This window comes from Balaenoptera musculus, chromosome 4, assembly GCF_009873245.2.
Source record: "Balaenoptera musculus isolate JJ_BM4_2016_0621 chromosome 4, mBalMus1.pri.v3, whole genome shotgun sequence".
In the NCBI taxonomy this organism is placed as follows: domain Eukaryota; kingdom Metazoa; phylum Chordata; class Mammalia; order Artiodactyla; family Balaenopteridae; genus Balaenoptera; species Balaenoptera musculus.
In genome coordinates, this window is record NC_045788.1 from 57,326,518 (window position 1) to 57,353,225 (window position 26,708).

Sequence of the window (26,708 nt, forward strand, 5' to 3'; positions counted from 1 at the left end):
ATGGAAAAGCATGAGAGTAGAACATTCTCTAACACTACACACAAAAATAAACTCAAAATGGATTAAAGATCTAAGCATAAGACTGGATACTGTAAAACTCTTAGAGGAAAACATAGGCAGAACACCCTTTGATATAAATTGCAGTAATATCTTTTTGGATCCTTTCCTAGAGTAATGGAAATAAAAACAAAAATAAACAAATGAGACCTAATCAAATTTAAAAGCTTTTGCACAGCAAAGGAAACCATAAACAAAACAAAAAGACAGGGACTTCCCTGGTGGTCCAGTGGTAAAGAATCCGCCTTCCAATGCAGGGTACGTGGGTTCAATTCCTGGTCAGGGAACTAAGATTCCACATGCCGCAGGGCAACTAAGCCCATGCACCACAACTACTGAGCTCGTGCACCTCGATGAGAGAGCCCACGTACCGCAACTACAGAGCCCATGTGCCCTGGAGCCCATGTGCCACAACCAGAGAGAGAAAATCCACATGCCACAACTAGAGAGAAGCCCATGCACCACGACAAAGAGCCTGCATCGCAATGAAAGATCCTGCATGCCGCAACTAAGACCCAACGCAGCCAAAAAAATAAAGAAAATAAATAAATAAAATAAATAAATATTAACAAAACAAAAAGACAACCTACAGAATGGCATAAAATATCTACAAATGATGCGACTGACAAGGGATTAATCTCCAAAACACACAAACAGCTCATGCAGCTCAATATCAAAAAAACAAAGAACCCAATCAAAAAATGGGCAGAAGATCTAAATAGACATTTCTCCAAAGAAGACATACAGATGACTCAACATCACTAATTATCAGAAAAATGCAAATCAAAACTACAATGAGGTATCATCTCACACTGGTCAGAATGGCCATCATCAAAAAATCTACAAACAATAAATGCTGAAGAGGATGTGGAGAAAAGGGAACCCTTTCAAAATGAGAAAAAAACATTTCAAGAAATGAAAAATCATACAATAACTTATCAATATGGATGCAAAATTTAAAATTTTAACAAATCAAATCCACTAGTAACTAAAAAGGATTACGCATTATAACCCAGTGAGGTTTGTCCTAGAAATGTAGGGTTGGGTTAATATTTGAAAACTAATCCACACAAATTCACCATTTAACAGACTGAAAAAGAAAAACCACATGATCATCTCAATAGATGAAGAGAAGACATCTGATAAACTTCAACACTCATTCCTGATAAATCTGTAGCAAACTAGGAACAGAAGAGAAGCTCATCAACTTGATAAAGGTGGTGGGATGAGAGATGGAGAGGATTGTGTTTGCCTGCTCCAAAATTCTAGTCTTCAAACCAGGTTGGCCTAATAGGGGGTGGGGGTAACAGCCTTTACTTTCTCTGATATTCTCTAAATATTATATAAAATTGACTTTCAATATGCACATGATAAATAAAAACCGATTTTTCCCAAAAAATATCTTCTTGCAAAATTAGAGTGTATCTTATACCCATAAACACTTGCAATTACAGTACTTTAGGAAATTCTAGTCATATCTATACATTTTGGCATCTGATCCGCATAGGACAATTTACCTAAGTCAAGCGGTATCCCACCTCCTCTTAATATCCCTCCCCTCAATTCTGACTGTTTGATAAATCATTTTGATTTTCATTCAAAATGCCATTTTAGTTTTAATTTAGAAAGACGTATGACTAGTTCATTCTTGTATATACTAAGTACTTATTGTCTGGCTTAATCTATTTGTGGATACCTGTTTGAGGGTTTTTTTTTTCCAATATGAAGGAGATTATAAATAATTTATACCATTTATTGAGCATCCAATCTATAGTTTCATTTAGTCTTCACATTATTCTTTAATGTAGGTAGCATTATTCCTACTGAGGAATGTGTAGCTCACAGAGGTTAAGTAGCCCACCTGATCTCACACAGCTGGTTCCCAGCAGAACTAAGATCCAGAGTTTGCTGACTTCAAAAGCTATACTCTCTATACTAAACAGCTGCCTCTGTCTTCCTGACTGTCTCTCTTTGGGTTGTTCCCTTGACCCCAGAGAGATGGGACATTTTTCTCCTCTTAACACACTGTTGATACTCATGATCTGTTTGTTTGCTCAAGATGATCTATCCCTCTAAATCTGGAAAAAAAAAAAAAAAACTTATTCCTGTTTACCTGCAAATAAGGACCTAGGCCTATGGATTAAAACCTTTCCAGTTTTAAAAATCAAACCCTTGTTATTTGGGGGTTAAATGTTATAAAAGCATACTATTTATAAGAATCCTTGAAGGCAATGTGTTGTTAAAATCATACTATAGAGTTCAACACTTTATATGCACAATAAATTTTCCTTAGAAATGCTCTTCACTTACACTGACAGCATTAATATCCGACACATGGCCAGTGAAAGACTGTCTACACATTCCATCTCGAATATCCCATAATTTTGAAGAGGCATCACAAGCACCAGAAACAAAAGTCCTCATGTCAGGACTCAGAGAAAGACTCATCACATCTCCAGAATGCCCAGTGAATGTAGTGGTCTGCTGGGCAGTTTCGATGTCCCATAAAGCACTATAATTAAAAATAGAAATAATTAATGACTGTTCTCTCTTCTTACATTAGTTCCTACAACCACCCTCAACCTCAAAATCAGTAATCTTCTGGAATAAACTTACCAAGTTGTATCTCCTGAACTTGTAACAATTTGGCTGTCATCTAAAAAACGACAGCAGGACAAGTAGCCTACAACATAGAGAGTAACAAATGTTAGGTTATCACTGATTAATTCAATTACCATATGAAATAGCAATATATATTTTAAAAAATATGATACCTGGGCAACAAGTGTTTGTTAGTATAATCTATAGTTCTACTTTTAATTACTTCCAACTCTATGCTGCCTGCAACTGAATTTTATCAACAAACTCTCTTAGGTATTTGCTGTGTTGATGACTCTGAAAGTTACAAACTTGAGTAAAAGACACAGTCCTTTCCACCTACTACAATTACCTAAGAGAAAGATATCCTCAATACAAATATCTATTATAATCTATAGCAGACTAGGTTAAGTACCTTGGAGAAATACTTTAAAAACCTCAGTGAAGGAAAGGTGGCACTCAAATGCTCAGAATTCACCTGTGCTTCAAAATATGGAAATTGCAGGAACAATACCATTATTGAGATTGTGTAAAAAGCACAGCCAAACAGTACTTCCAAGAATCCAGAGAGGCTGAAACCTGGTGAGTGGCGATAAATTCCTAATTAACACTGCTAACCAAATACTATATTACTGAACTACAGTGTACACATTGGCAAATAAAGCAATGCACTATCACATAGTGAAAAATACTTCATAAATGTATCTTGATACACACTTTCAATTACATAATTAAGCACCAAAATCCCATAATTGTTATAGGTTTGCAGAGAATACAGAAAATTATATTTGCTTTCTTTTTGTATTTTTCATTATTGTTCGAATTTTTCACAATAAATTTATAATTTTTACAAAAACAATACTATTTTTTGGACTTATTTATTTTCTTTCTTTTTCACTGATGTATAATTGATGTACAATATTAAAAACAATACTATTTTTGAAAGAAAAATAGAAGTATGGTCGTATCATTTGTATAATTATAAAAAGTCAGTGTTTCCCAGATTCATGGTAATTTCTACTCTCACTTGATTAATATGCATCCTTTGGCCAGCTGATCGCACTTTGTCACTCCTTCTCCTTGATCAGCGCATTCTTCAGGAGGAATCAGGTTTAGGAGAAAAGGACAATATGCAGTGAGGCTCACCCGTGTGACCTGGTAACTCTCGGCTCACTCTCACATTTCCCTCTCTGGTTTTCAGGTTATATATAGAGCAGATGTTGTCCAGTCCTCCACAAGCAACATAATTACCAGAGGGAGCATAAGCACAGGTCATCACCCAGGAGGACCTCAAAGGAATAGCATGCATCTGTAGGATAAATACAGCACAAAAACTAAGTCAAGAGCACAAAAACAGTCAGTAATTTTTCAAACCTATTTACAGTGAAGCAAATATTACTGCAATTTAAATGTACTTAAAAAACAGGCCAAGTAAAATAAAGAATGAACTGGTTTGGGAAAGTGAACAACAAAAAATAAAATACTAATGCACACTGAAATGCCTGTTATATTTTCTGTATTATTATCAAATCATTTGGATTGAAGTGCTCTTTTCAGAACGTATTCTTTTAAGAAGAACAAGAACATATAGGACATTTCAACACTAACAGAGCCACTTGAAATAGTAAGTGTAAATGTTAAAGAACTTAATAAAATTTTTTGGTTGCATTAGTGCTCAAAAGATGAATTTCCTCTAACGTAACACTGAATAATATAAGTACTGGAGTTGAACAGAATGGTTCTTCCACAAAGAACTATGACCTTCTAATAACACATATTCTGGGCTCAAATTCAAACAATGGTAATAGTCTGCACTGATCTACTCATACCACTGTATGATGCCTTATTACCCAACACCAAGCATTTGCAGGTCAGGTAGCAAAGTTTAACGTGAATGGGAACATAAAGGCTAAGTGGCCCATACACAGAATCAACACATTGTGGGATTACTATGCTCTCACTTAACCTAAAAGAATATTTTTCTGTTTTAGGAAAATATAGTTGAAAGACACACTCAATTCTGATTGTACAGAAAAACTATTATATTACAAATGTGTCTTAGCTAGCTTTAAATTCTCAACCAGGCTGAAGTTGCTGTTTATTTCACAAAATAGTACTTCTAAATCTTTACTAGAAACAGTGGTGTAAGTGCACACAGAATCTAGAAGTATTTGACTTGTGAGCATTTTCCTGGAGCTTCTTCATGACCACTCAACACCTCTATGTCAAGGGTTCCTTCCAGTGGACACATTAAGAGGACCCACTGGCTTTTACCACCAAGGGATCTAAACAAGTTGTAATTTGCCTCCAATCTACTGTAACTTCTGAGCAGTCCAGAAACACAAATCAATGCCTAGTGTGGACCAAAGAAAACCTTTTAGCTTATCCACAACTAAAAATAAAAATTGCACGGTCGCTGTCACATTAGGAAATGGGACCTTTTAAAAAAATCATTTATAAGTAAAACTGATGCACACTGTCTTCTAATATTCAAGTATGAAATATGGGACTCAAATAAGACACACTGAACTATATTCCTGTAGTTGTCATTGGGAATAAAAAAAAAAAGGCTAAATATTAAAAGCAAACACTAGGTCTAAAGAAAGAATCTGAGTTAAAATTAACGGAGTAAATTTATCCTGGAAAGAAATTAAAGCTTGAAGTAATAGAATAAAGGAAAGAACTGGTGGACATCAAACCAAATAAAAGGTTATGTAAGAGGATGATTAAGAAACTCTACCTTATTTGTTGTATAGCTATCCCAAATAATTAATTTTCCATCTTGGGAAGCACTGACTAGTAGCCTAGAGGAACAAACACAAAAATAACGTGACACTTAGAGGAAAAAAGTAGTTTAAATTAGTTATGCATTGCATTAATGTAGAACAGTTCAGAAAAGACAAAAATAATTTTTCGAATTAAAAACTTGATACCAGAAAATATTCTCACAACTTTAAAAAAAAATCTATTCTGCATGCCAAAAAATTTCAACATTAAAATTTTTTAGACATTTTACTAAAAATGTCTCTGGTTATAATTCAACTTTTTCATGGTAATAACATTCTAGTTCTTATTCAAGATTCTGGTAGCTATTAGCCGACTGGTTTAGTATGTACTGACTTAAATATAATGACAGTAGAGTGCATATAAGCCTAAGAACCACGTTTCATTCCATCTAAAAATATCAATTGAAAGCCTGTGAATGCAAGGCAGTGTTATGGGTACAATACAGGCTATACCGCCTACCCTGGGGCCCTCCATCATCTGGTGGAGATAAGACATTTAATAAAATAAATTAGGTAAATGCAAATAGTCAGAGGAGTGGTATAAAATAAAGGCCATAGGAAAACAAATGAGGGACAAATAAGTGCTAACTGGGTTACTCAAGTAGTCTCGCAAAAGAAAACAAGTCTTGAAAAAATGGAATTTCGAAAGCTAAAGATAGAGAAGTCTGTGTTCTATGAGGAGGGTATGTTCCATGGCAAGAGGTGGAAAAATACAACAGGTGTTTCAGGAATTGTGAATTTCCCAGTTACACAGAGTTTGTAAGAAATGGGAAAAACAGTTTAGAAAAGTAGACTGGGCTTAAACTACAGAAAGCTCTGTTTGCCAGGCTAAATATATGAACTCTTGACTAAGTTGCCTGCCACTGAATTTTTTGTTTTGTTTTGGAATTTTATTTTTCACTATGGTATAAAATTCAAAAACTACAAAAGGATAGATATACAGTGAAAAGAATCACCCTCCTGTCCCTATCACCCTTCACTGTAGGTAAATAACATCAGGTTCTTACGTAGTAATTACTGTAAGTTTTATGAAAGGGAAGATCTAACCACAGGGTATGGGATGGAACCTAAAGTTCTTCAAAAATCAGTTGGCATCATCAGCATTGAGTTGAGAAGGACATTAAGTTACAAGTTGATAATCAGAACGGGTAGAAAGACAATGTGAGATAGGTTCTGTTGACACTTTTGGTTCTCTGTTAAGATTAATAGTCTTGAGAAAACTATAAGAAAGTAAGAACCATTAACATTGTTTCAAGTGATTGTATTTCGAGTTACACATTTGCTATCTCAATGGATAGATTACTTCTTAAACTTCTTTAAGAAAAAGAATAAAACATTTGGCCTAGCTTTATGTCAGTTGCCAATTATATAATTTTATTTATTCCCTCCTAAGAGACACAAGTTCTATATTACTGTATTCAAGTATCTTATTTACATCAAGATGTGCCAGGCATTAGCAACAGGTAGCAACATTTTTAGGTTCTCCTGGAAGAAGAGAAAAAATATGCAACTTCTATTAAAAAATAATTTTTTAGTTAAGACTTTTTCCCAATTAGATGAACCAAATCAAAGGAACAAGTCAACCACTATGGAAGCAGTGCCAGATACTCTGCACTATTGCCAGATACTCTGGAAAAAGCACAGACCACACTGTAACCCTATGAACAAAGTAAATCATCACGACCAACCATCCAACTGCAATCCAGATGGCGGCTGTGTGAGTGTGTGTGTGTGTGTGTGTATGTGTGTGTGTGTGTTCAATACACACACACTTGTATGATGGGGTTAGGGGAATAAAAGATGTATTCAACAAAAATGTCACTGTTTTATGTAATTCCATCCTTTGTGAATTTAGGTAATAAATAATTACGGCAATATCTGGTAACTTGTACATAGCAATATTCAACAAATATTTCCTTATTAACTGAAATTTCAATGTTAATACACAATAAAACTGCCTTGGCATGTTAAAAAAAAAACAAAGTATAATACCCCACTACAAAGAAAAGAAATCCTAAACGCTTTTCCTAAATCATTTGATAAAGGATATTTCTGAAAGGTAAATTTGTTTTCCATATTAAAGTTTTCTAAACTTTTAAAGTGTCAATGAATATTTTTATTAAAAGCAAAGAGTTCATATTAGATGCATTTTCTGCAAATACTTCATAGATATAGGTTGTTTCTAAAAAGAAAATGCAAATGATGACTCAACAAAAATAATTCTGCACACAGTCTGAAAATGGCAGGTACAAACCTCGAATCATATCCCCAGTGCATAGCATAGATTTTAGCTAGGTGACCCCTCAGTGTACGTCTTGTTCGCATTTGTATTCGACCCACAGAATCCATATTTGACGTGATCTATAGGAAGTGATGAGAATGTCATTCTTTACCTTAGACATAGCTCAGAAAATAAAGTAGAAACAATTAATAGGCAAAAAAGCAGACATAAAACAAATTTATAGCTATTGAAGGTATTTTAATACAAACAATTCCTAGAGTCATTATAGGATTAATATGCGGTTCAAGAAAAAGTATGATTTATTTGCACACCTTCCAGTGAGAACATCTTCTGTAGACTATTAAGTAAAAAGAACAGACATACCTTCCAACCTTAGTAAAAAACCAGCCACAAATAAAAATCTAATAGTAGATGATCAAATAGTAAAACATTTCTAATTTTAACTATCTAAAGAAAGCCAATTTTATATTTAAACAGCACATAAAATATGTCCTTAATAAAAATGATCAATATTAATTAAACTAATGAAACCTTCCTAATAGTTTATATAAGAAAAAAAAATCTTAACCAGGGCATATCAGAAGAATCAGAAGCTACCTAAAAAGAAACATATACTATATGAATCTACATATTTTTATTGTATTTTTTCGCAGACTTCCATTTTAACAGGTATGCTTTAAAAAGCACTTCTACCAGCATCTGACAAATTACAAAGTGTTTTTAAATAGAGATCTCATTTTTCTTTCAATTAAATACTAATAAAGAGAATCTGAACATCATTTGCATCAGTATCAAGCAGTTTCATGTGAATTAATAAAATGAATTGAGGAAAAATAAAAACTTTACCTGAACAAGCGTGGCATCATTACATGCTTTTCTAGCATCCTGAAGTAAAGAAAGATGATTATACATTTAGATATAGGTATGATTTAAAATAATATTTTCATTGGAAATATAGATTTGAAATATACTTCTTACTGTACCACACAATCTTTATTTTTAAAAGGTTTAATGACATAAAATTCACATAACATAAAATTAACCATTTAAATCACTTTAAGGTGTGTAGTTGTGTTGGTTAGCATATTTACAATGCTGTGCAACCATCACCATTACCTAATTCCAGAACATTTCCATCACTCCAAAAAAAGAACCCTATACCTTCCAATTCCCTCCTCCCCCATCCCCAGGTGATCACTAATTTACTTTCCAATGGATCGCTCATTCTGGACATTGCATATAAATGGAATCGTACAATATATGACCTTTTTTGTGTCTGGCTTCTTTCACTTAGTGTAATGTTTTCAAGGTTCATTCAGTTGTAGCATGTGTATTTCTTTTTATGGCTGAGTAATATTCCACTGTATAAAAATATGACATTTGGTTTACCCATTAATTAATTTTATGAACATTTATGCTGTTTCTACTTTTTGGTTTTACGATTAATGATGCTTTGAACATAGGTTTTCAATTCTCCTGGGTATATACCTAAAAGTGGAATTGGTGGGTGATACGGTAACTATGTTTAACATTTTAAGAAACTGTCAAATGGTTTTTCACAGTAGCTGCACCATTTTACATATCCACAAGGAATGTATGAGGGTTCCAATTTCTTCCAACACTGTTCTTGTCTTTTTATTCTTCTTCTTTTCAAAAAAAATTATTACAGCCATCTTAGTGGATGTCAAGTGGCATCTTATTGTGGTTTTGATTTGCATTTCCCTAATGATTAGTGATGCTAAGCATCTTTTCATGTGGAGTGTCTTTACATGCGCTTATTAGCCATTTGTATATCTTCTTTGGAGAAATGTCTATCAACTTCTTTGCTCATTTTTAAATTGGGTTATTTGTTTATTGTTGAGTTATAGGAGTTCTTTATATATTCTGGATACTAGGCCCTTATCAGATTATGATTTGCAAATATTTTCTCCCATTCTGTAGGTTGAGTTTTCATTTTCTTGATAGTTTCCTCTGACACACAAGTTTTTATATTTTTGATGAAGACCAATTTGTCTATCTATTTTTTTCTTTCTTGCTTGTGCTTTAGTGTCATATTAAACTGTTGCCTAATTCAAGGTCACAAAGATTAACAACTAGGTTTACTTCTAAAAATTCTACACTTTCAGCTGTTATATTTAGGTGCCATTTTGAGTTAATTTTTATATATGGTATGAGGTAGGAGTCCAAACTCATTCTTTTACATGTGGATATCTAGCTGTCCCAGCAATATTTGTTGAAAAGACTATTCTATCCCTATTGAATTGTCTTGTTACCCTTGCTAAAAAATCAATTGGCCATAGATATATGGCTTTATATATAGACACACAATTCTATTCTATTGCACAAATATATTTTTGGTTTATGGTTAAAAGATTTTTAATTGCATCCCCCGAATAAACTGAACTAGACTGATTTAATAAGCCCATCATATTCAGAGTTATATTTGTTAATAAGCTTCACCAAAAAGCAAGAGTTCTGAGTTCCCTTCTATTTGTTCTGGCAACTACAAATTGAGGTGATGGGAAGAATATTTACAGTATAATCCAAGTCACTTCAGAAATATTTTAAAAAATATATAGTACTTGAAAACAGGACAGATACATGTAAAAGAATGAAATTAGAACATTTTCTAATACCATATACAAAAATAAACTCAAAATGGATTAAAGACGTAAATGTAAGACCAGAAACCATAAAACTCCTAGAAGAAAACATAGGCAGAACACTCTTTTACATAAATCGTACCAACATTTTTTTTGGCTATGTCTCCTAAAGCAAAGGAAATAAAACCAAAAATAAACAAATGGAATCTAATTAAACTTAAAATCTTTGCACAGCAAAGGAAACCATCCACAAAACGAAAAGAAAGTTAGACAAAATAAGACAGCAGAGAAATATGTTCCAGACAAAGGAACAAGATAAAACCCGAGAAGAACAACTAAATGAAGTGGAGATGGGCAATCTGCTTGAAAAAGAATTCAGAGAAATGATAGTAAAGATGATCCAAGATCTTGCAAAAAGAATAGAGGCACAGACCGAGAAGATACAAGAAATGTTTAAAAAGAGCTAGAAGATTTAAAGAACAAAGGGAGATGAACAATACAATAACTGAAGTGAACAATATACTAAAAGGAATCAATAACAGAATAAATGAAGCAGAAGAACGAATAAGTGAGCTGGAAGACAGATTGGTGGAAATCACTGCTGCAAAACAGAACAAAGGAAAAAAAGAATGAAAAGAAATGAGGACAGTCCAAGAGACCTCTGGGACAACACTAAATGCACCAACATGTGCATTATAGGAGTCCCAGAAGGAGAAGAGAGTGAAAGGCACAGAGAGTCCCATACAGGATAAACCCAAGAAGGAACACACCAAGATACATATTAATTAAACTGATAAAAATTAAAGACAAAGAGAAAATATTAAAAGCAACAAGGGAAAAGCAACAGACAACAAACAAAGGAATCCCCATATGGTTGTCAGCTGATTTTTCAGCAGAAACTCCGCAGGCCAGAAGGAAGTGGCACAATATATTTAAAGTTATGAAAGGGAAAAACCTACAAGCAAGAAGACTCTACCCAGCAAGGCTCTTGTTCAGATTTGGCAGAGAAATCAAAAGCTTTACAGATAAGCAAAAGCTAAGAGAATTCAACACCACCAAACCAGCTTTACAACAAATGTTAAAGGAACATCTCTAGACAGAAAAGAAAAGGCCACAACTAGAAACAAGAAAATTACAAAAAGGAATGCTCACCAGTAAAGGCAAACATAGAGTAAAGGTAGAAAATCATCCCCAAACAAATATGGTATCAAAACCAGCTATCATGAGGAGAATGCAAATGCAGGATATTTGAAATGTATTTGAAATTAAAAGACCAGCAAATCAAAACAATCTTGTATATATATAGACTGCTGTATCAAAACCTCATGATAACCACAAACTGAAAATCTATGATAGATACACACACAAAAAAAGAAAAAGCAATCCAAACACAAGACTAAAGATAGTCATCAAATCACAGGAGAACAAAGGGGGAAGAAAAAAGACCTACCAAAACAAATCCTAAGCAATTAACAAAATGGCAATAAGAAAAACATATCAATAATTACCTTAAATGTAAATGGATTAAATGCTCCAACCAAAAGACACAGAGTGGCTGAATGGATGCAAAAACAAGACCTGTACATATGCTGTTTACAAGAGACCCACTTCAGATCTAGGGACACATACAGACTGAAAGTGAGGGGATGTAAAAAGGTATTCCATGCAAATAGAAATCAAAAGAAAGCTGGAGTACCAATACTCATATCAAACAAAGTCAACTTTATTTTTTTAATTTTTTTAAATCAAAGTAGAGTTGATTTACAATGTTGTGCCAATCTCTGCTATACAGCCAAGTTGACTCAGTTTTACACATATATACTTTTTTTTTTTAATATTCTTTTCCATTTTGGTTTATCCCAGGAGATTGGATATGGTTCCCTGTGCTATACAATAGGACCTTGTTGTTTAACCATTCTAAATGTAATAGTTTGCACCTACCAACTCCAAATTCCCAGTCCATCCCTCTCCTTCTCCCCTCCCCCTTTGCAACCACAAGTCTGATCTCTGTGTCACAAGTCTGATCTCTATCTCTGCGAATCTGGTTCTGTTTTGCAGATAGGTTCATTTGTGCCGTACTTTAGATTCCACATATAAGTGATATCATATGGTATTTGTCTTTCTCTTTCTGGCTTACTTTGCCTGTGTGCCACAACTAGAGAGCCCACGCACTGCAATTACTGAGCCCATGCGCTCTGGAGCCTGTGTGCCACAACTAGAGAGAAGCCCACACACTGCAACGAAGAGCCTGTGTGCCACAACAAAAGATCCCACGTGCCGCAACTAAGACCCTGCAGTGGAAGGGCAGAGTCTTAACCACTGGACCACCAGGGAAGTCCTCCTTATATATTTTTTTCTTCTCTGATTGCCATGGCTAGGACTTCCAAAACCATGTTGAATAAAAGTGGTGAGAGTGGACATCCTTGTTCCTGATGTTAGAGGAAATGCTTTCAGCTTTTCACCATTAAGTATGATGTTTGCTGTGGGTTTGTCATATATGGTCTTTATTATGTTGGTAGTTTCCCTCTATGCCCACTTTCTGGAGAGTTTTTTATCATAAATGGGTGTTGAATTGTGTCAAAAGCTTTTTCTGCATCTACTGAGATGATCATATGGTGTTTATTCTTCAATTTCTTAATGTGGTGTATCACGCTGATTGATTTGCGGATATTGAAAAATCCTTGCATCCTTGGAATAAATCCCACTTGATCATTATGTATGATCCTTTTAATGTATATTGGGTCTGGCTTACTAGTATTTTGTTGAGAATTTTTGCATTTATGTTCATCAGTGATACTAGCCTGTAATTTTCTTTTTTTTGTGGTACCTTTGTCTGGTTTTAGTATCAGGGTGATGGTGGCCACAGAGAATGAGATTGGGAGTGTTCTTTCCTCTGCAATTTTTTGGAATAGTTTCAGAAGGATAAGTGTTAACTCTTCTCTAAATGTTTGATAGAATTCGCCTGTGAAGCCATCTGGTCCTGGACTTTTGTTTGTTGGAGGTTTTTTAGTCACAGTTTCAATTTCAGTACTTGTGATTCTGCTGTTCATATTTTCTATTTCTTCCTGGTTCAGTCTTGGAAGGTTGTACCTTTCTAAGAATTTGTCCATTTCTTCTAGGTTGTCCAGCTTATTGTCATATAGTTGCCTGTAGTAGTCTCTTATGATCCTTTGTATTTCTGTGGTGTCCATTGTAGCTTCTCCTTTTTCATTTCTAATTTTATTGATTTGAGCCCTCTCCCTTTTTTCTTGATGACTCTGGCTAAAGCTTTATCAATTCTGTTTATGTTTTCAAAGAAGCAGCTTTTAGTTTAGACAAATATTGTATGGTATCACTTAGATGTGGAATCTAAAGAATAAAACAAACTAGTCAATAAAACAAAAAAGAAAAAGACTTACAGATATAGAGAGCAAACTACTGGTTACCAGTGGGGAGAGGGAAGAGGGAGGGGCAAGATAGGCTTAGGAAATTAAGAGGTATAAACCACTATGTATAAAATAAATAAGCTACAAGGACATATTACACAACACAGGGAATATAGCCAATATTTTATAATAACTATAAATGGAATATAACCTTTAAAAATTATGAATCACTATGTTGTACATCTGAAACTTATATAATATTGTACAACTATACCTCAATTAAAATTTTTTAATTAAAAAATAACACGTCTTTAAGATACTTTGCAAGTATACTGTATACAGGTGCTATTAGAAATAAAATACTTTTGATCTAACATGATAAAAAGATACAGTATGTCAGGAAAATAATTTTTTATATAATGAGTTATATTTTTTTATTAAAAGCAAATTCCCTACATGTAAGCAGGTGTTTTTGCCTAAGTATTATAGGGTAGCCTTTCAAAGAGACCTTTAATTTTTACACAAACTGAAGAGAATTATTAAAAGGAAGATAGTGAAACAAAAATTAATGGAACAAAATAAGTAACGGCAAGCAAAGAACATGTTTAATAAGCAACAAAATGTTTTAAATCAAGTTTATCAGTTAATAATAAATTTAGAGGATTCATATACATGGGAAGCACAGTTAATTCTTCTGACTAGATTTGTTCCAATTTTTTCCCCCAAAGGTTAGGGTAGTGTGGTCTTCAACTTTGTTCTTCCCCAGTGTGCTGTGCACGCTTCTGTGCAGAGAGGCACACACGATTTGTTGAATTACTGTCCCCAAAGGACAACCTGTTCCATTCAGCCAGGGGATGCCTGCCACCGTCTGCAACAAAGACTGGATAAGTATGCAATCTTTTTGGCGGCCTTTTCAACCTATTTATAAGCACTTAGACTATTTCTATGTAAGGGTGTTCATAAGCAGTTACACAAACATATGATTTGATTCTCTCATTCTCAGACTGTGGGTTTAGAAACCTCATTTGGCAAGGAGTAATTTAGCCCACTTTCCTACAATGAAAAGAATTTCCAGAAACGACAGTGACAGCCTGAGCCATGTCCAAAAATGCTGGAGTAGAAGACAATTCTATAAAAAGACCTGATTTTAAGCTTTATGAAAATGAACTATCACTGTTTAGATCATCTTTCTTAATTCAGTCATTCAATTAAAAAAATCTGTTGCACACTGTGTCATGTACTATGCTAGGCACCATGGATAGAGCAGTAGACAAACCAAAAATCCCTGCCCTCATAGACCTTACCTTAATATTAACAACACAATTAAAACACTGCAAGTTAAAATTACTGAACTTATGAACACTTTTATCCATTATAAAACTGAATATAAGAGAATCATTCCCAATTAACAGCTGAATTCCTTATTGCCCACCTTAAGAAATAAAGCTCTGCTATTAATATCTTTGTGCAAAATAAAAGTGGTGTTTCTCACTCCAAATCAAACAAGTAACCATTACAAAAGACAATCTACATGTTCTCTATTTCTGTTTTTTTAATTTAAAATGAATTATAGTTAATCAATGCTACTCCAATATAAAAAAAAATAAACTTTTAAAATGAATCATGTATTGCACCAAATAGCATATATTTCTATTATGTCATCTGTTTATACCACAGTTAAATATATAGTTAAATTATATTTCTGGAATTAAGGGGGGAAAAAAAAAGAAAGAAGGAAGAAATGGTCTTTAAATATAGCATGACATGATGAAACTGATAAGAAAAGTACATGGTATTTTACATACACGTGGTTACTTGAAATCATGGAAGATGATTCAGTGAGCAACTATGCCCATGACATTCTGCTTGGATGCTGGTGAGATACAAAGATAATTAAAACACAGAATTTCCCAGCCAAGTACAGGTAGTAAAGACAAATGTGCACAAGGAGCTATAATACAACAAGGTGGGCTGTAATCAGCCTTGTAACACAAATCCAAAGGGCTGTACAAGTAAGGAACTGCTGGCATTGATCTAAATCCTTTACATGTCATTCTGTTTTACTCCTCTCCGCAAACCTATACAGTGGGCAAAGACACTGAGCATCAAAAAAAGCTGTAAACATGTCCTGGCCACAAAATAATTAAAAGATGGAATCCATGTCCTTTTCACCAGGCAATGCTGCCTTCCAACAAAAGAATAAGAAATCCAAGTGCAGGACTCTGGTGAGGCTTTTTAGAGGAAGACTAGGATTCAATGAACAGAAGTCCCAGGAACAAAATTAGAGCAGAGGTAGTATAATTCCAGGAAAAGGAAACGATTTGAAGAAAGGCAACAAAGTGGAAAAGAGCAATGCATGTTCAGGGAATGACAACCAGATTCATGTGGCTATAGCACAGGCTACAGAGCCAGATCTGAGCAGACATGATGGGGAGGCAGGGCCACAGGAGTACCTATGGCACGGGCTCTGGAGCAAAAATACACCTGGATTGAGTCCTGGATCTACCACTTCATAGTTATGTTACCTTTGCCAGTTACTCAATCTCACTGAGGCTCAGTCTCCTCAGCTACGAAGTAACACCATCTACCTCATAGGGTTGCTACAAGCATTAAATGAGATCAGCACATGACCAAGTGATTGGCCAGTCACTCCAGACAAGAATACCACAAGAAATGAAAATTGCAGGCCAATATCCCTGATGAACATAGATTCAAAAATATTAACAGACAGAATTCAACAACACATCAAAAGGATCATACACCATGATCAAGTGGGATTTATTCAAGGGATGCAAGGATGGTTCAACGCCCACAAATCAATCAATGTGATACACCACATTAACAAAATGAAGGATAAATATCATAAAATCACCTCAGCAGATGCAGAAAAAGCTTTTGACAAAATTCAATATTCAATATCCATTTATGATAAAAACTCTCAACAAAGTGGATATAGAGGGAATGTACCTCAACATGATAAAGGCCATATATGACATATATAACATACTCAATGGTGAAAAGCTGAAAGCTTTCCCTCTAAGATCAGGAGCAAGGCAAGGATGCCCATGCTTGCCACTTTGATTCAGAATAGTATTGGAAGTCCTAGCCAGAGTGATTAGGCAAAGAAAAGAAATAAAATAAATAAAGGGCATCCAAATTTGATAGGAAGAAGTAAAACTATTGCTACTTGCAGATGACATGATATTATATACAGAAAACACTAAAGACTCCATCAGAACTGAGAACTAATAAATGAATTTGGTAAAGTTGCAGGATACAAAATAAATATACAGAAATCAACTGCATTTCTATACACCAATAAAGAACTATCAGAAAGAGAAATTAAGAAAACAATCCCATTTACAATTGCATCAAATAGGATAAATTACCTAGAAATAAATTTAACCAAGAAGATGAAAGACCTGTACACTGAAAACTAAGACACTGATGAAAGAAATTGAAGATGACACAAATAAATGAAAAGATATTCTGTGCTTACAGACTGGAAGAATACTGTTAAAATGTCCCTACTACCCAAAACAATCTACAGATTCAATGCAATCTCTATCAAAATCCCAATAACATTTTCCACAGAAACAGAACAAACAATTCTAAAATTTGTATAAAACCAGAAAAGACCCCAAACAGCCAAATCAAGCTTGAGAAAGAAGAACAAAGTTGGAGGCATCACATGCCCTGATTTCAAGCTATATTACAAAGCTATAGTAATTAAGACAGTATGATATTGGCACAAAAACAGATATATAGATCAATGGAACAGAACAGACAGCAGAGAAATACATCCACACATATATGATCAATTAATTTACAACAAAGGAGCCAAGAATACATAATGGGGAAAAGACAGTCTCTTCAATAAGTGGTGTTGGGAAAACTGGACAGCTACGTGCAAAAGAATGAAACTGGACCACTATCTTACATCACACACAAAAATTAACTCAAAATGGATCAAAGACCTGAATGCAAGATCTGAAATCATAAAACTCCTGGAAGAAAACATATGCGGTAAGCTCCCTGACATCAGTCTTCGTGATGATTTTTTGGATTTGACCACAAAAGCAAAGATAACAAAAGCAAAAATAAACAAGTGGGACTACATTAAACTAAAAAGCTTCTGACAGCAAAGAAAACCATCAATAAAATGAAAAGGCAACCTACTGAATGGGAAAAATATTTGTAAATCGTATATCTGATAAGGGATTAATATCCACAACATATAAAGAACTCATAGAACTCAACAGAAAAATAAAACAATCTGATTTTTAAAATGGGCGGAAGGGGACTTCCCTGGTGGTGCAGTGATTAAGAATCCGCCTGCCAATGCAGGGGACACGGGTTCGAGCCCTGGTCCGGGAAGATCCCACATGCCACAGAACAACTAAGCCCGTGCGCCACAACTACTGAGCCTGTGCTCTAGAGCCCGTGAGCCACAACTACTGAGCCTGTGTGCCACAACTACTGCAGCCTGCGTGCCTAGAGCCTGTGCTCCGCAACAAAGAGAAGTCACCGCAGCGAGAGGCCCGTGCACCAAAACAGAGCAGCCCCCACTCGCCGCAACTAGAGAAAGCCCGTGTGCAGCAGTGAAGACCCAACGTAGCCAAAAAATAAAATAATAAAAATAAATAAAATGGGCAGAGGGTCTGACTGGCATTTTTCCAAAGGAGACATACAGATGGCCAACAGGTACATGAAAATGTGTTCAACATCACTAATCATCAAGGAAATGCAAATAAAAACCACAACGAGACAGCAACTCACATCTGTCAGAATGGCTATCATCAAAAAGAGAAGAAATAGCAAGTGTTGACAAGGATGTGGAGAAAAGGGAACACTGAGTACTGATGGTGGGACTGTAAATTGGTGTAGCCATTATGGAAAACAGTATGTAGGTTCCTCAAAAATTAAAAAAAGAACCACCATATGATCCAACAGTTCCACTTCTGGGTATTTATCTAAAGAAAACAAAAACCCTAACTCAGGGCTTCCCTGGTGGCGCAGTGGTTGAGAATCTGCCTGCCAATGCAGGGGACACGGGTTTAAGCCCTGGTCTGGGAAGATCCCATATGCCACGGAGCAACTAGGCCCGTGAGCCACAATTACTGAGCCTGTGCGTCTGGAGCCTGTGCTCCACAACAAGAGAGGCCGCGATAATGAGAGGCCCGCACACCGCGATGAAGAGTGGCCCCCACTTGCCCCAACTAGAGAAAGCCCTCGCACAGAAACGAAGACCCAACACAGCCATAAATAATAAATAAATAAATTTTAAAAAAAAACAAACCCTAACTCAAAAAGATATATGCACCCTCATGTTCACTGCAGCATTATTTACAATAATCAAGATATGGAAACAACCTAAGTATCTGTTGACAAATGAAAGGATAAGAAAATGTGAGATACATACACACACACACACATACATACACACAATGGAATATTATTCAGCCATAAAATAGACTACCTTGGGGCTTCCCTGGTGGCGCAGTGGTTGAGAATCTGCCTGCCAATGCAGGGGACACGGGTTCGAGCCCTGGTCTGGGAAGATCCCACATGACGCGGAGCAACTGGGCCCGTGAGCCACAACTACTGAGCCTGCGCATCTGGAGCCCGTGCTCCGCAGCAAGAGAGAGGCCACGATAGTGAGAGGCCCATGCACCGCGATGAAGAGTGGCCCCCGCTTGCCGCAACTGGAGAAAGCCCTCGCACAGAAACGAAGACCCAACACAGCCAAAAATAAATAAATAAATAAATAAATAAAATAAAAGACCTATAAAAAAAAAAAGACTACCTTGCCATTTGTGGTGACAACATGGATGGACCTTGAGGGCATTACACTAAGGGAAATATGTCAGACAGAGAAAGACAAATACCACATAATCTCACTTATATGTGCAAGCTAAAAAAAGACAAAAAACAAAAAACCAAGCTTACAGATACAGAGAAAAGATTTTTAAAAATGAGACGGCCACGTGACCAATGTGCTTGGCCAATCAGTCACTCCTGCTCAGCATCTGGAGCAAGTGACACAAAGCAGAGACGGTAGAGAATCCATTCTGGTGGTGGTAGCAACATCTAACTCAGAGATTAGCCTACGAAGCCTTCTCTAATCATCCCAGAAAAAATAAATCCCTCCTTTGTTTTGACAGGTTTGTTCAGACACCTAAGGTAACCACTCAGAGTTCTCATTCACATCTAAATCATTAACTTCCTTGAATTCCTGGTGATAAGAATGATTATGATTTTAATCTGCTCAGAATCAACATTTTTCTGCTGAGTGTTCTTCCCCCATCCCTTGTTTTTCCTGCTCCTTTCCTCTCTTTCCTGAAATATCTTTGCATAGATCCTATGATTGTTCCTTTTTTCTTATTCTTCACTTTTAAATTACATAAGTAATTCTGAAATCGCTACCGCAAAAGATTCATACTGGAGAGATCACAGCAGTGTTCCAAGTTACTAATAACTTGGATTCTCCCTGCATCGTTATGAAGTTTTTCGTTTATATTTGTAAGTTGTTTAGCTCTTACTTTTCCCCGTGAAAAGAAGTAGGCAGCAGCAGGCTACACGTAATTCAGTCTCTCCTCTACCTTCTCACCAAGAGGCTTCCTAAAAGACAGCATGTCTATATCCTTTCATGTTTATCTCTGCCTTCCTTGATATTTCTCAGTCCAGGGAAGCATCTGTTTTCACTGTTCCAAAAGAAAGGAACGATGTTGTCCCTGAGGGAATATGAGATTTACAGTCGCAGAAGCCCTCTCTCAGAGCCTTTCCACACCCTAACATTTGACAACTTTTCCCCACTCTATTAGGTTTTGAAGTTCTAAGTGTCTTTAATTTTGTTAAAGATGAAGCTTGTATTTGTTCCTTATGCTCTTTATTGTTTTGATTTCCAAGAGTAAAGATGACAGACGTCTTCATTATGCCACGAATCATTTTTAATGTTTTTCTGCAATCTAATAATTTAGAGATTAATTTTCTAATATATTACATTATGTGATATTATGATATTATGTAACATTATGATATTACATTGTGCCTCATCATACCAAAAATCAAACTATGATTCCAGGTGTGTGAGTAGAAGAGAATTACCATGTCAGCAGAGATTACATGTACACTATTAACTTCTTAGGGACACAGAGGCCGTTGGTCCACAAAGGTATTTGTTAGGAATGATTTTTGGAGAGATCTTTAGAGGCATGATAAAAACAAATTGACCATTTCTCACCTTATAAATTATTTAATATATGTAGACTGATAAACTAACGCACAAATTTTGTTCATCGCTGGTATTACATAAAAATGTTAAAATTTCAAAATGAAAAAGTTTGCTCTTACCTGGATCTGATTCCGCAGCTGCTCGGCTTCCTGCCGCAACTGTTCCAGCTCACTCATCCTTGAATTTGTTTATCTCAGAAACTAACAAATGAAAGTCACTATTCAAAAAGAAAGAGAGAGAGACTGACTCAGTTCTCCATTTACATATTAATCTACTTTTTAAATATTGACATGTAACTTCCTTTTGGTCCCTCTGAAACTCAAGTGAGATAATTATTACTGGAACTTAAAACTGCTTAGTAAATATAGATCTAGATTATTTACTAAAGGACTTTATGGAGGAATGGGATCAGAGGAGGGAAGAGACAGCTTGAGTTGCAGTATTCAAGACTTAATTATAGAGAATCAGTACTAGAATGGAGTCCAGGGAGAAATACTTTACAACAATTTCAAGGGCACCAACAGACATCCGCACTTGGGTGCCTAACAGGCACCTCAACTTACTTCAAAATTGAACCCCACACCACCCTGAAGTCTTCCCCATCTCTGTAAATGGCAATTCCATCCTTCCAATTGTTTAAGCCAAAAACCTGGGAGTCATCCTTAACGGCTCTGTTCTGTTTCTTTCATACCCTACATCTAATCCACCAGCAAATCATGTCAGGCATTCCTTCAAAAAATATCCAGGATTTGACCAACTCTGATTACCTCCACTTTGACTACCTTGGTCCAAGCCACCAACATCCACCTGCTCTCCTTTCTACTGCCCTTGCCCACTCTCCAGTCTATTCTAAATATAGCAACCAGAGATGCTTTTAAAACACAAGTCACTCTTCTGCTTTAAATCCTACAACGGCTTTTCACTCCACTCAGAGCAAAATCTAACTCTTTATCTTGACCCACAGAGCCCTACACAGTCTCTCACACACACCCCCTCTGACCTCGTATCTCTCCTCCCCCTACCCCTCTCTGCTCCAGCCACTCAAAAGCTTTCTTGATGTTCCTTGAACACACTAAGCAGGCTCCAGCTTCAGTGAAAATAATCTAAGAACTAAAGGAAAATTCATTCTAAGGATTTAGCATGAATCCTAGAAGTAAAAGGCAAGGATGTTATAACCTCAGGAAGAAAAGAGAGACTGGAAACTGGCAGTATTCTTTCTCTACCTGTCCTGCTTTTCTCTTCATACCTGCTTTGTTTTTTCTCTTTCTACAGAATGACTTTCTGTAGGTATATCAAGGGGCTCAAAGAGGTCTCATATAACTTTTAAGGGCATTCAAAACCACCTCTTACCCAACTCTACTGCCTTTCCACCCCCCAAAGCCACACATACACAAGGGACCCTCTAAAGAGGAGCTATCTGCAGCTAACAAGAGTTATTCAGGAAAGACTATGAGTTGTTCCAAATGAATGAAATTTTCCAGCTTGGGTGCCAAAAGGATGGAGGTACTGTGAATAGAAATGACAAAGAGGAAGCAGTTCCCTCATCACCACCACTACTCTGTGGAGGGGGAATATTAGGAGAGGCCATGGGGCCCTGAGCATCCCTGCACATTCTGCTGCGTATGCCAAAAATACAAGGCCCTAGTCACTTTTACCTAAGCCATTTCTCAAGGCTGCATTTGGAGTGAGCAACCTTGAGGGATGAGACAACGTCTGCCCCAAGACAAAGAGAGACCTTGCTTCTTCTTACTATAAAAGTGGTAAATTCCCTTAGCTCAGTGTTTCTAGACTGCGATGCAAACCCAATGCATATGTGGCATCCATCTAGGCACACCTGGGTCACCTCCACGGGACTGAGGAGCATGGGGAACGGGCAAAAACCAACATCAGGCCATGCTACCTGGGGTGCTGTGAGTAATAAAGTCCTTGGTCTCTGACCCAAGAGTCTTATGTCTTCTGCCAGCATCCACAAAACACGAACAGGCTAATTTATTAGCTTATTAAGTAGGTAAAATCCCAGACCCTTTACAGTCCTTGACAGGGAGAAGGTTCATATAAAAGATGAGGGATCCAATGTGAAATATAGTGAGTTTGTGGCAATTCCCCCTTTTTCAAAATTGAGGTATGTATAGTTGGCATATAATATTGTGTAAGTTTAAGACACACATGTTGATTTGATATTTACATATTTATATGATTACCACCAAAGCGTTAACTAACACCTCTATCACATCACATAATTACAATTTCTTTTTTGTGGAGAGAACATCTAAGATCTAGTCTCTTAGCAGCTTTGAAGTATATAACACAGTGTGGCTGGCTACACTCACTATGCTGTACATTAGATCTCCAGAACTTATTCATCTTCTAGTTGCAAGCTGCACTCCCTTCTCATACAGGCTGAATTTCAGGTCCAGCACTTCATTGACAACTCTGCCAGTACCCTAGTTTCCCCTGCCCTTCTATTTGGTCACATTCAACTGACAAAAATCACAACTTCGATGAACCCAACTCCGTACTTTCTTTCAGCCAGCACTCCATCTATCAAACACTGATAGAAACGTCAAACAGCGGGGCAAGTTAGTTCTACTACAAGTTCATATAAGCAATCTAGCTGGGCCCTCAAAACCACCTGGCTACCATATGCAGCTCTTTACCCATCACGTCCACTCAATATCAACGATTTCAACTCCTTTGCATCCTTCGCCAGCTTCTGACCTTCTCACAACCCCTCTTGCAGCAAGTGAGCTTACCTTCTACATCACAGAGAAAACAGAAGCCACCAGACATGAACTCTTTCAATTTCTCACTATTAGTTTTACAAAATGATACATACTCATCATATGCTCCTCCTTCCCTTCTGTTATAATAGAGAAGCTGACTTTTCTGTCATTTGGGTCAGTTCCTCCTCCTGAGATTTAGATCATATCTCTCCCTACCTTTTCAGTAATCTTACATTTCTGATTATCCCTTTTCATCTAGTACATTCAACTTCTCACTCTTTCTTGATGGTTTTAGTCTTTTTATTAAAAAAAATTTCAAACACAGAGAAAGGCAGAGAAATTAATATAACAGACATCCATAATGTCCACCGTGAAGGTTTACAGATTGTTAATACTGTTACTGTATTTGCTCCATCTTTTGTTTTTGCTGAAGTATTTTAAAGTCAATCACAGACATCAATGGATAAAGATATACACACAGACACACACACACACACACACACAATGGAATATTTCTCAGCCATAAAAAATAATTAAATAATGCCATCTGCAGCAACATGGATGGACCTAGAGATTATCATACTAAGTGAAGTCAGAGAGAGAAAGACCAATATTATATGATATCGCTTATATGTGGAATCTAAAATATGACACAAATGAACTTATCTACAAAACAGAAACAGAATTACAGACATAGAGGACAGACTTGTGGTTGCCAAGGAGAGAGGGGTGGAGTGGGATGTATTGGGAGTTTGGGATTAGCAGACGCAAACTATTATATATAGAATGGATAAACAACAAGGTCCTACTGTGTGGCATAGGAAACTATATTCAATATCCTGTGACAAACTATAATGGAAAAGAATATGAAAAACAATGTGTATATATATATATGTGTATAACAATCATTGTGCTGTACAGCAGAAATTAACACAACATTATAAATCAACTATACTTCAATAAAACAAATTTTAAAAAAATCACAGACATCAAGATACTTTACCCCTAGGGCTTCCCTGGTGGCACAGGGGTTAAGAATCTGCCTGCCAATGCAGGGGACATGGGTTCGAGCCCTGGTCCGGGAAGATCCCACATGCCGCAGAGCAACTAAGCCCGTGCGCCACAACTACTGAGCCTGTGCTCTAGACCCCGCAAGCCACAACTACTGAGCCCATGCGCCGCAACTACTGAAGCCTGCGCGCCTAGAACCTGTGCCCCACAACAAGAGAAGCCACCGCAATGAGAAGCCCACGTGCCGCAACGAAGAGTAGCCCCCACTCAAAGAGTAGTCCCCGCTCACCACAACTAGAGAAAGCCCACGAGCAGCAACGAAGACCCCAACACAGCCAATAAATGAATAAATTTACAAAAGAAAAAAGATACTTTACCCCTAAACACTTCAGGTACACATCTCCAAAAATATCAAGACATTTTCCTACTAAACCATAATACCATTAACAAACCTCCCAAATTAACACCAACTATTTAGTAGCTAATACCCAGTCCATTTTCAAATTTCCCCAATTATTCCACCAATGTCTTCTACATCAGATTTGTTCAAATTAGGATCCAATTAAAGGACTATATAGTTGGTTTTATCTCTTAAATCTCTCCAACCAGAAGAATCCATCTCCTGCTTTCTTTTTTTCTATGTTAATTGACTTATTGGAGACAGCTGTCCTGTAGAATGTCCCACATTCTGTTTACTTCCCATGGTACTGTTTAACTTGTTTCTCTATACTCTATACTGTCTATGAACTGGAAGGAAGTTAGAGCTACAGGCTACATGATATTCAAGTTCAATGTATTTGGCAAGAATACTTCTAGGTGAGACTAGACTTCATATTACAATACATCAGAATGAACTTAATGTTTATGCCGCTATTAGCGAAGCTAAGATTAATCAGTGTATTCACGTCCACTGTAAAGTTATAATTCCTCATTTTCATTCAGCAAACAACCTCTGGGGAGCATTTCACTTTCGACTCTATCCTTTCCATTAGGGGTTACACACTCAAGTCTCTCCCTTTAAGAAAAAAAAAACTCCTTGATTCTACATTTCACCATCACTAACAGTCCTTTTTCTATGTTTAAGAACTTTCAAAGACAGTTGCCTTTACATGACCCTATTTCCTCATATGGAATTCTGAATTCTCAAGTCTCATGCCCAATGACTTCAGTTAAGTTTAAGCAGGCATAATGGAAAAGAAGGGGGTAATTATAAGGCAACGGATTGTCTGAGAAACGTTTCCAAGCAGCAAAATCAGAACCCTTGTGATGCTTGTGACCAATGAAGGGTAGCAAAATATGCCTCCCCAAAATATGCCTCTTAGGCAGGAGGATTATCTTGAGAAACAACAGACACAAGAGAAACTCTGAAAACAAGAGTAGAAATTACCCCTTTGCAATGGAGAGTGACATTTACAAAGCAAATCTCCATTTGTAAGGGTGTCTCCCTCTCAGTACCAGAAGTGAGGGATGACTATAAATGACGAGAGTCTTGGGATTTAAATCTGCACATCAAACCCTACCCTTGCTTTTCCTAGGATCCTCCCAAGACTAGTCTCCACCCCTAACCTCCCAACCTTTCTTTTGTCTTTAGCTGAAGATGGTATTGGGTTGGCCCAAAAGTTCATTCGGGCTTTTCCTTAAGCTGTTATGGGAAAATCTGAACAAAGTTATTGGCCAACCCAATATTTAAGCTGGTGGCTTGGGTTACCTCAGGGAGTTACTCATTTTTCCCTGGGTATTTCACATGTTTACTGGAGGTATACATATTAATAAACTTCTGTGTGTTTTTCTCTTGTTAATCTTTTATTACATGGGGTCTCACCCAAGAACTCAGAAAGGTAGAGTGAAAATTACTTTTCTTCCGCTATTGAATACCGCAAACTTTCTTTGGATGTCTGAAAAATATCAAAGCTGCCTTCCCCGCCTATCATATCTGTTGCTAAAAACAGGAACTAACTTTTCACTCTTTAATTGAAAACTTATTAGTGTTACCCGAAAACTGGGTTCACCTCTTGGTGGGTGTCAAGCCAAAAAACACAACCAAGCTAAAGGCTGGGAGAAGGAAGGATTTATTACTTGCACCAAGTAA

The 26,708-nt window shown here is 36.5% G+C and overlaps 1 protein-coding gene across 2 annotated transcripts in view; it reads right to left on the minus strand.

Annotated features, from left to right (window-relative positions):
• Nucleotides 1–26,708, minus strand: part of GNB4 (G protein subunit beta 4) — a 70,037-nt gene that overhangs the window by 11,180 nt on the left and 32,149 nt on the right. For both annotated transcript variants that reach the window (XM_036851101.1, XM_036851100.1), the window contains exons 2-8: nucleotides 21,005–21,102; nucleotides 8,530–8,568; nucleotides 7,696–7,802; nucleotides 5,396–5,459; nucleotides 3,802–3,964; nucleotides 2,674–2,740; nucleotides 2,368–2,569 (exon numbers count right to left, since the gene is read on the minus strand). In XM_036851101.1, coding sequence (XP_036706996.1) covers nucleotides 2,368–2,569; nucleotides 2,674–2,740; nucleotides 3,802–3,964; nucleotides 5,396–5,459; nucleotides 7,696–7,802; nucleotides 8,530–8,568; nucleotides 21,005–21,061 — 699 coding nt within the window. In that variant the 5' untranslated portion in view covers nucleotides 21,062–21,102. The remainder of the gene's footprint in view (nucleotides 1–2,367; nucleotides 2,570–2,673; nucleotides 2,741–3,801; nucleotides 3,965–5,395; nucleotides 5,460–7,695; nucleotides 7,803–8,529; nucleotides 8,569–21,004; nucleotides 21,103–26,708) is intronic.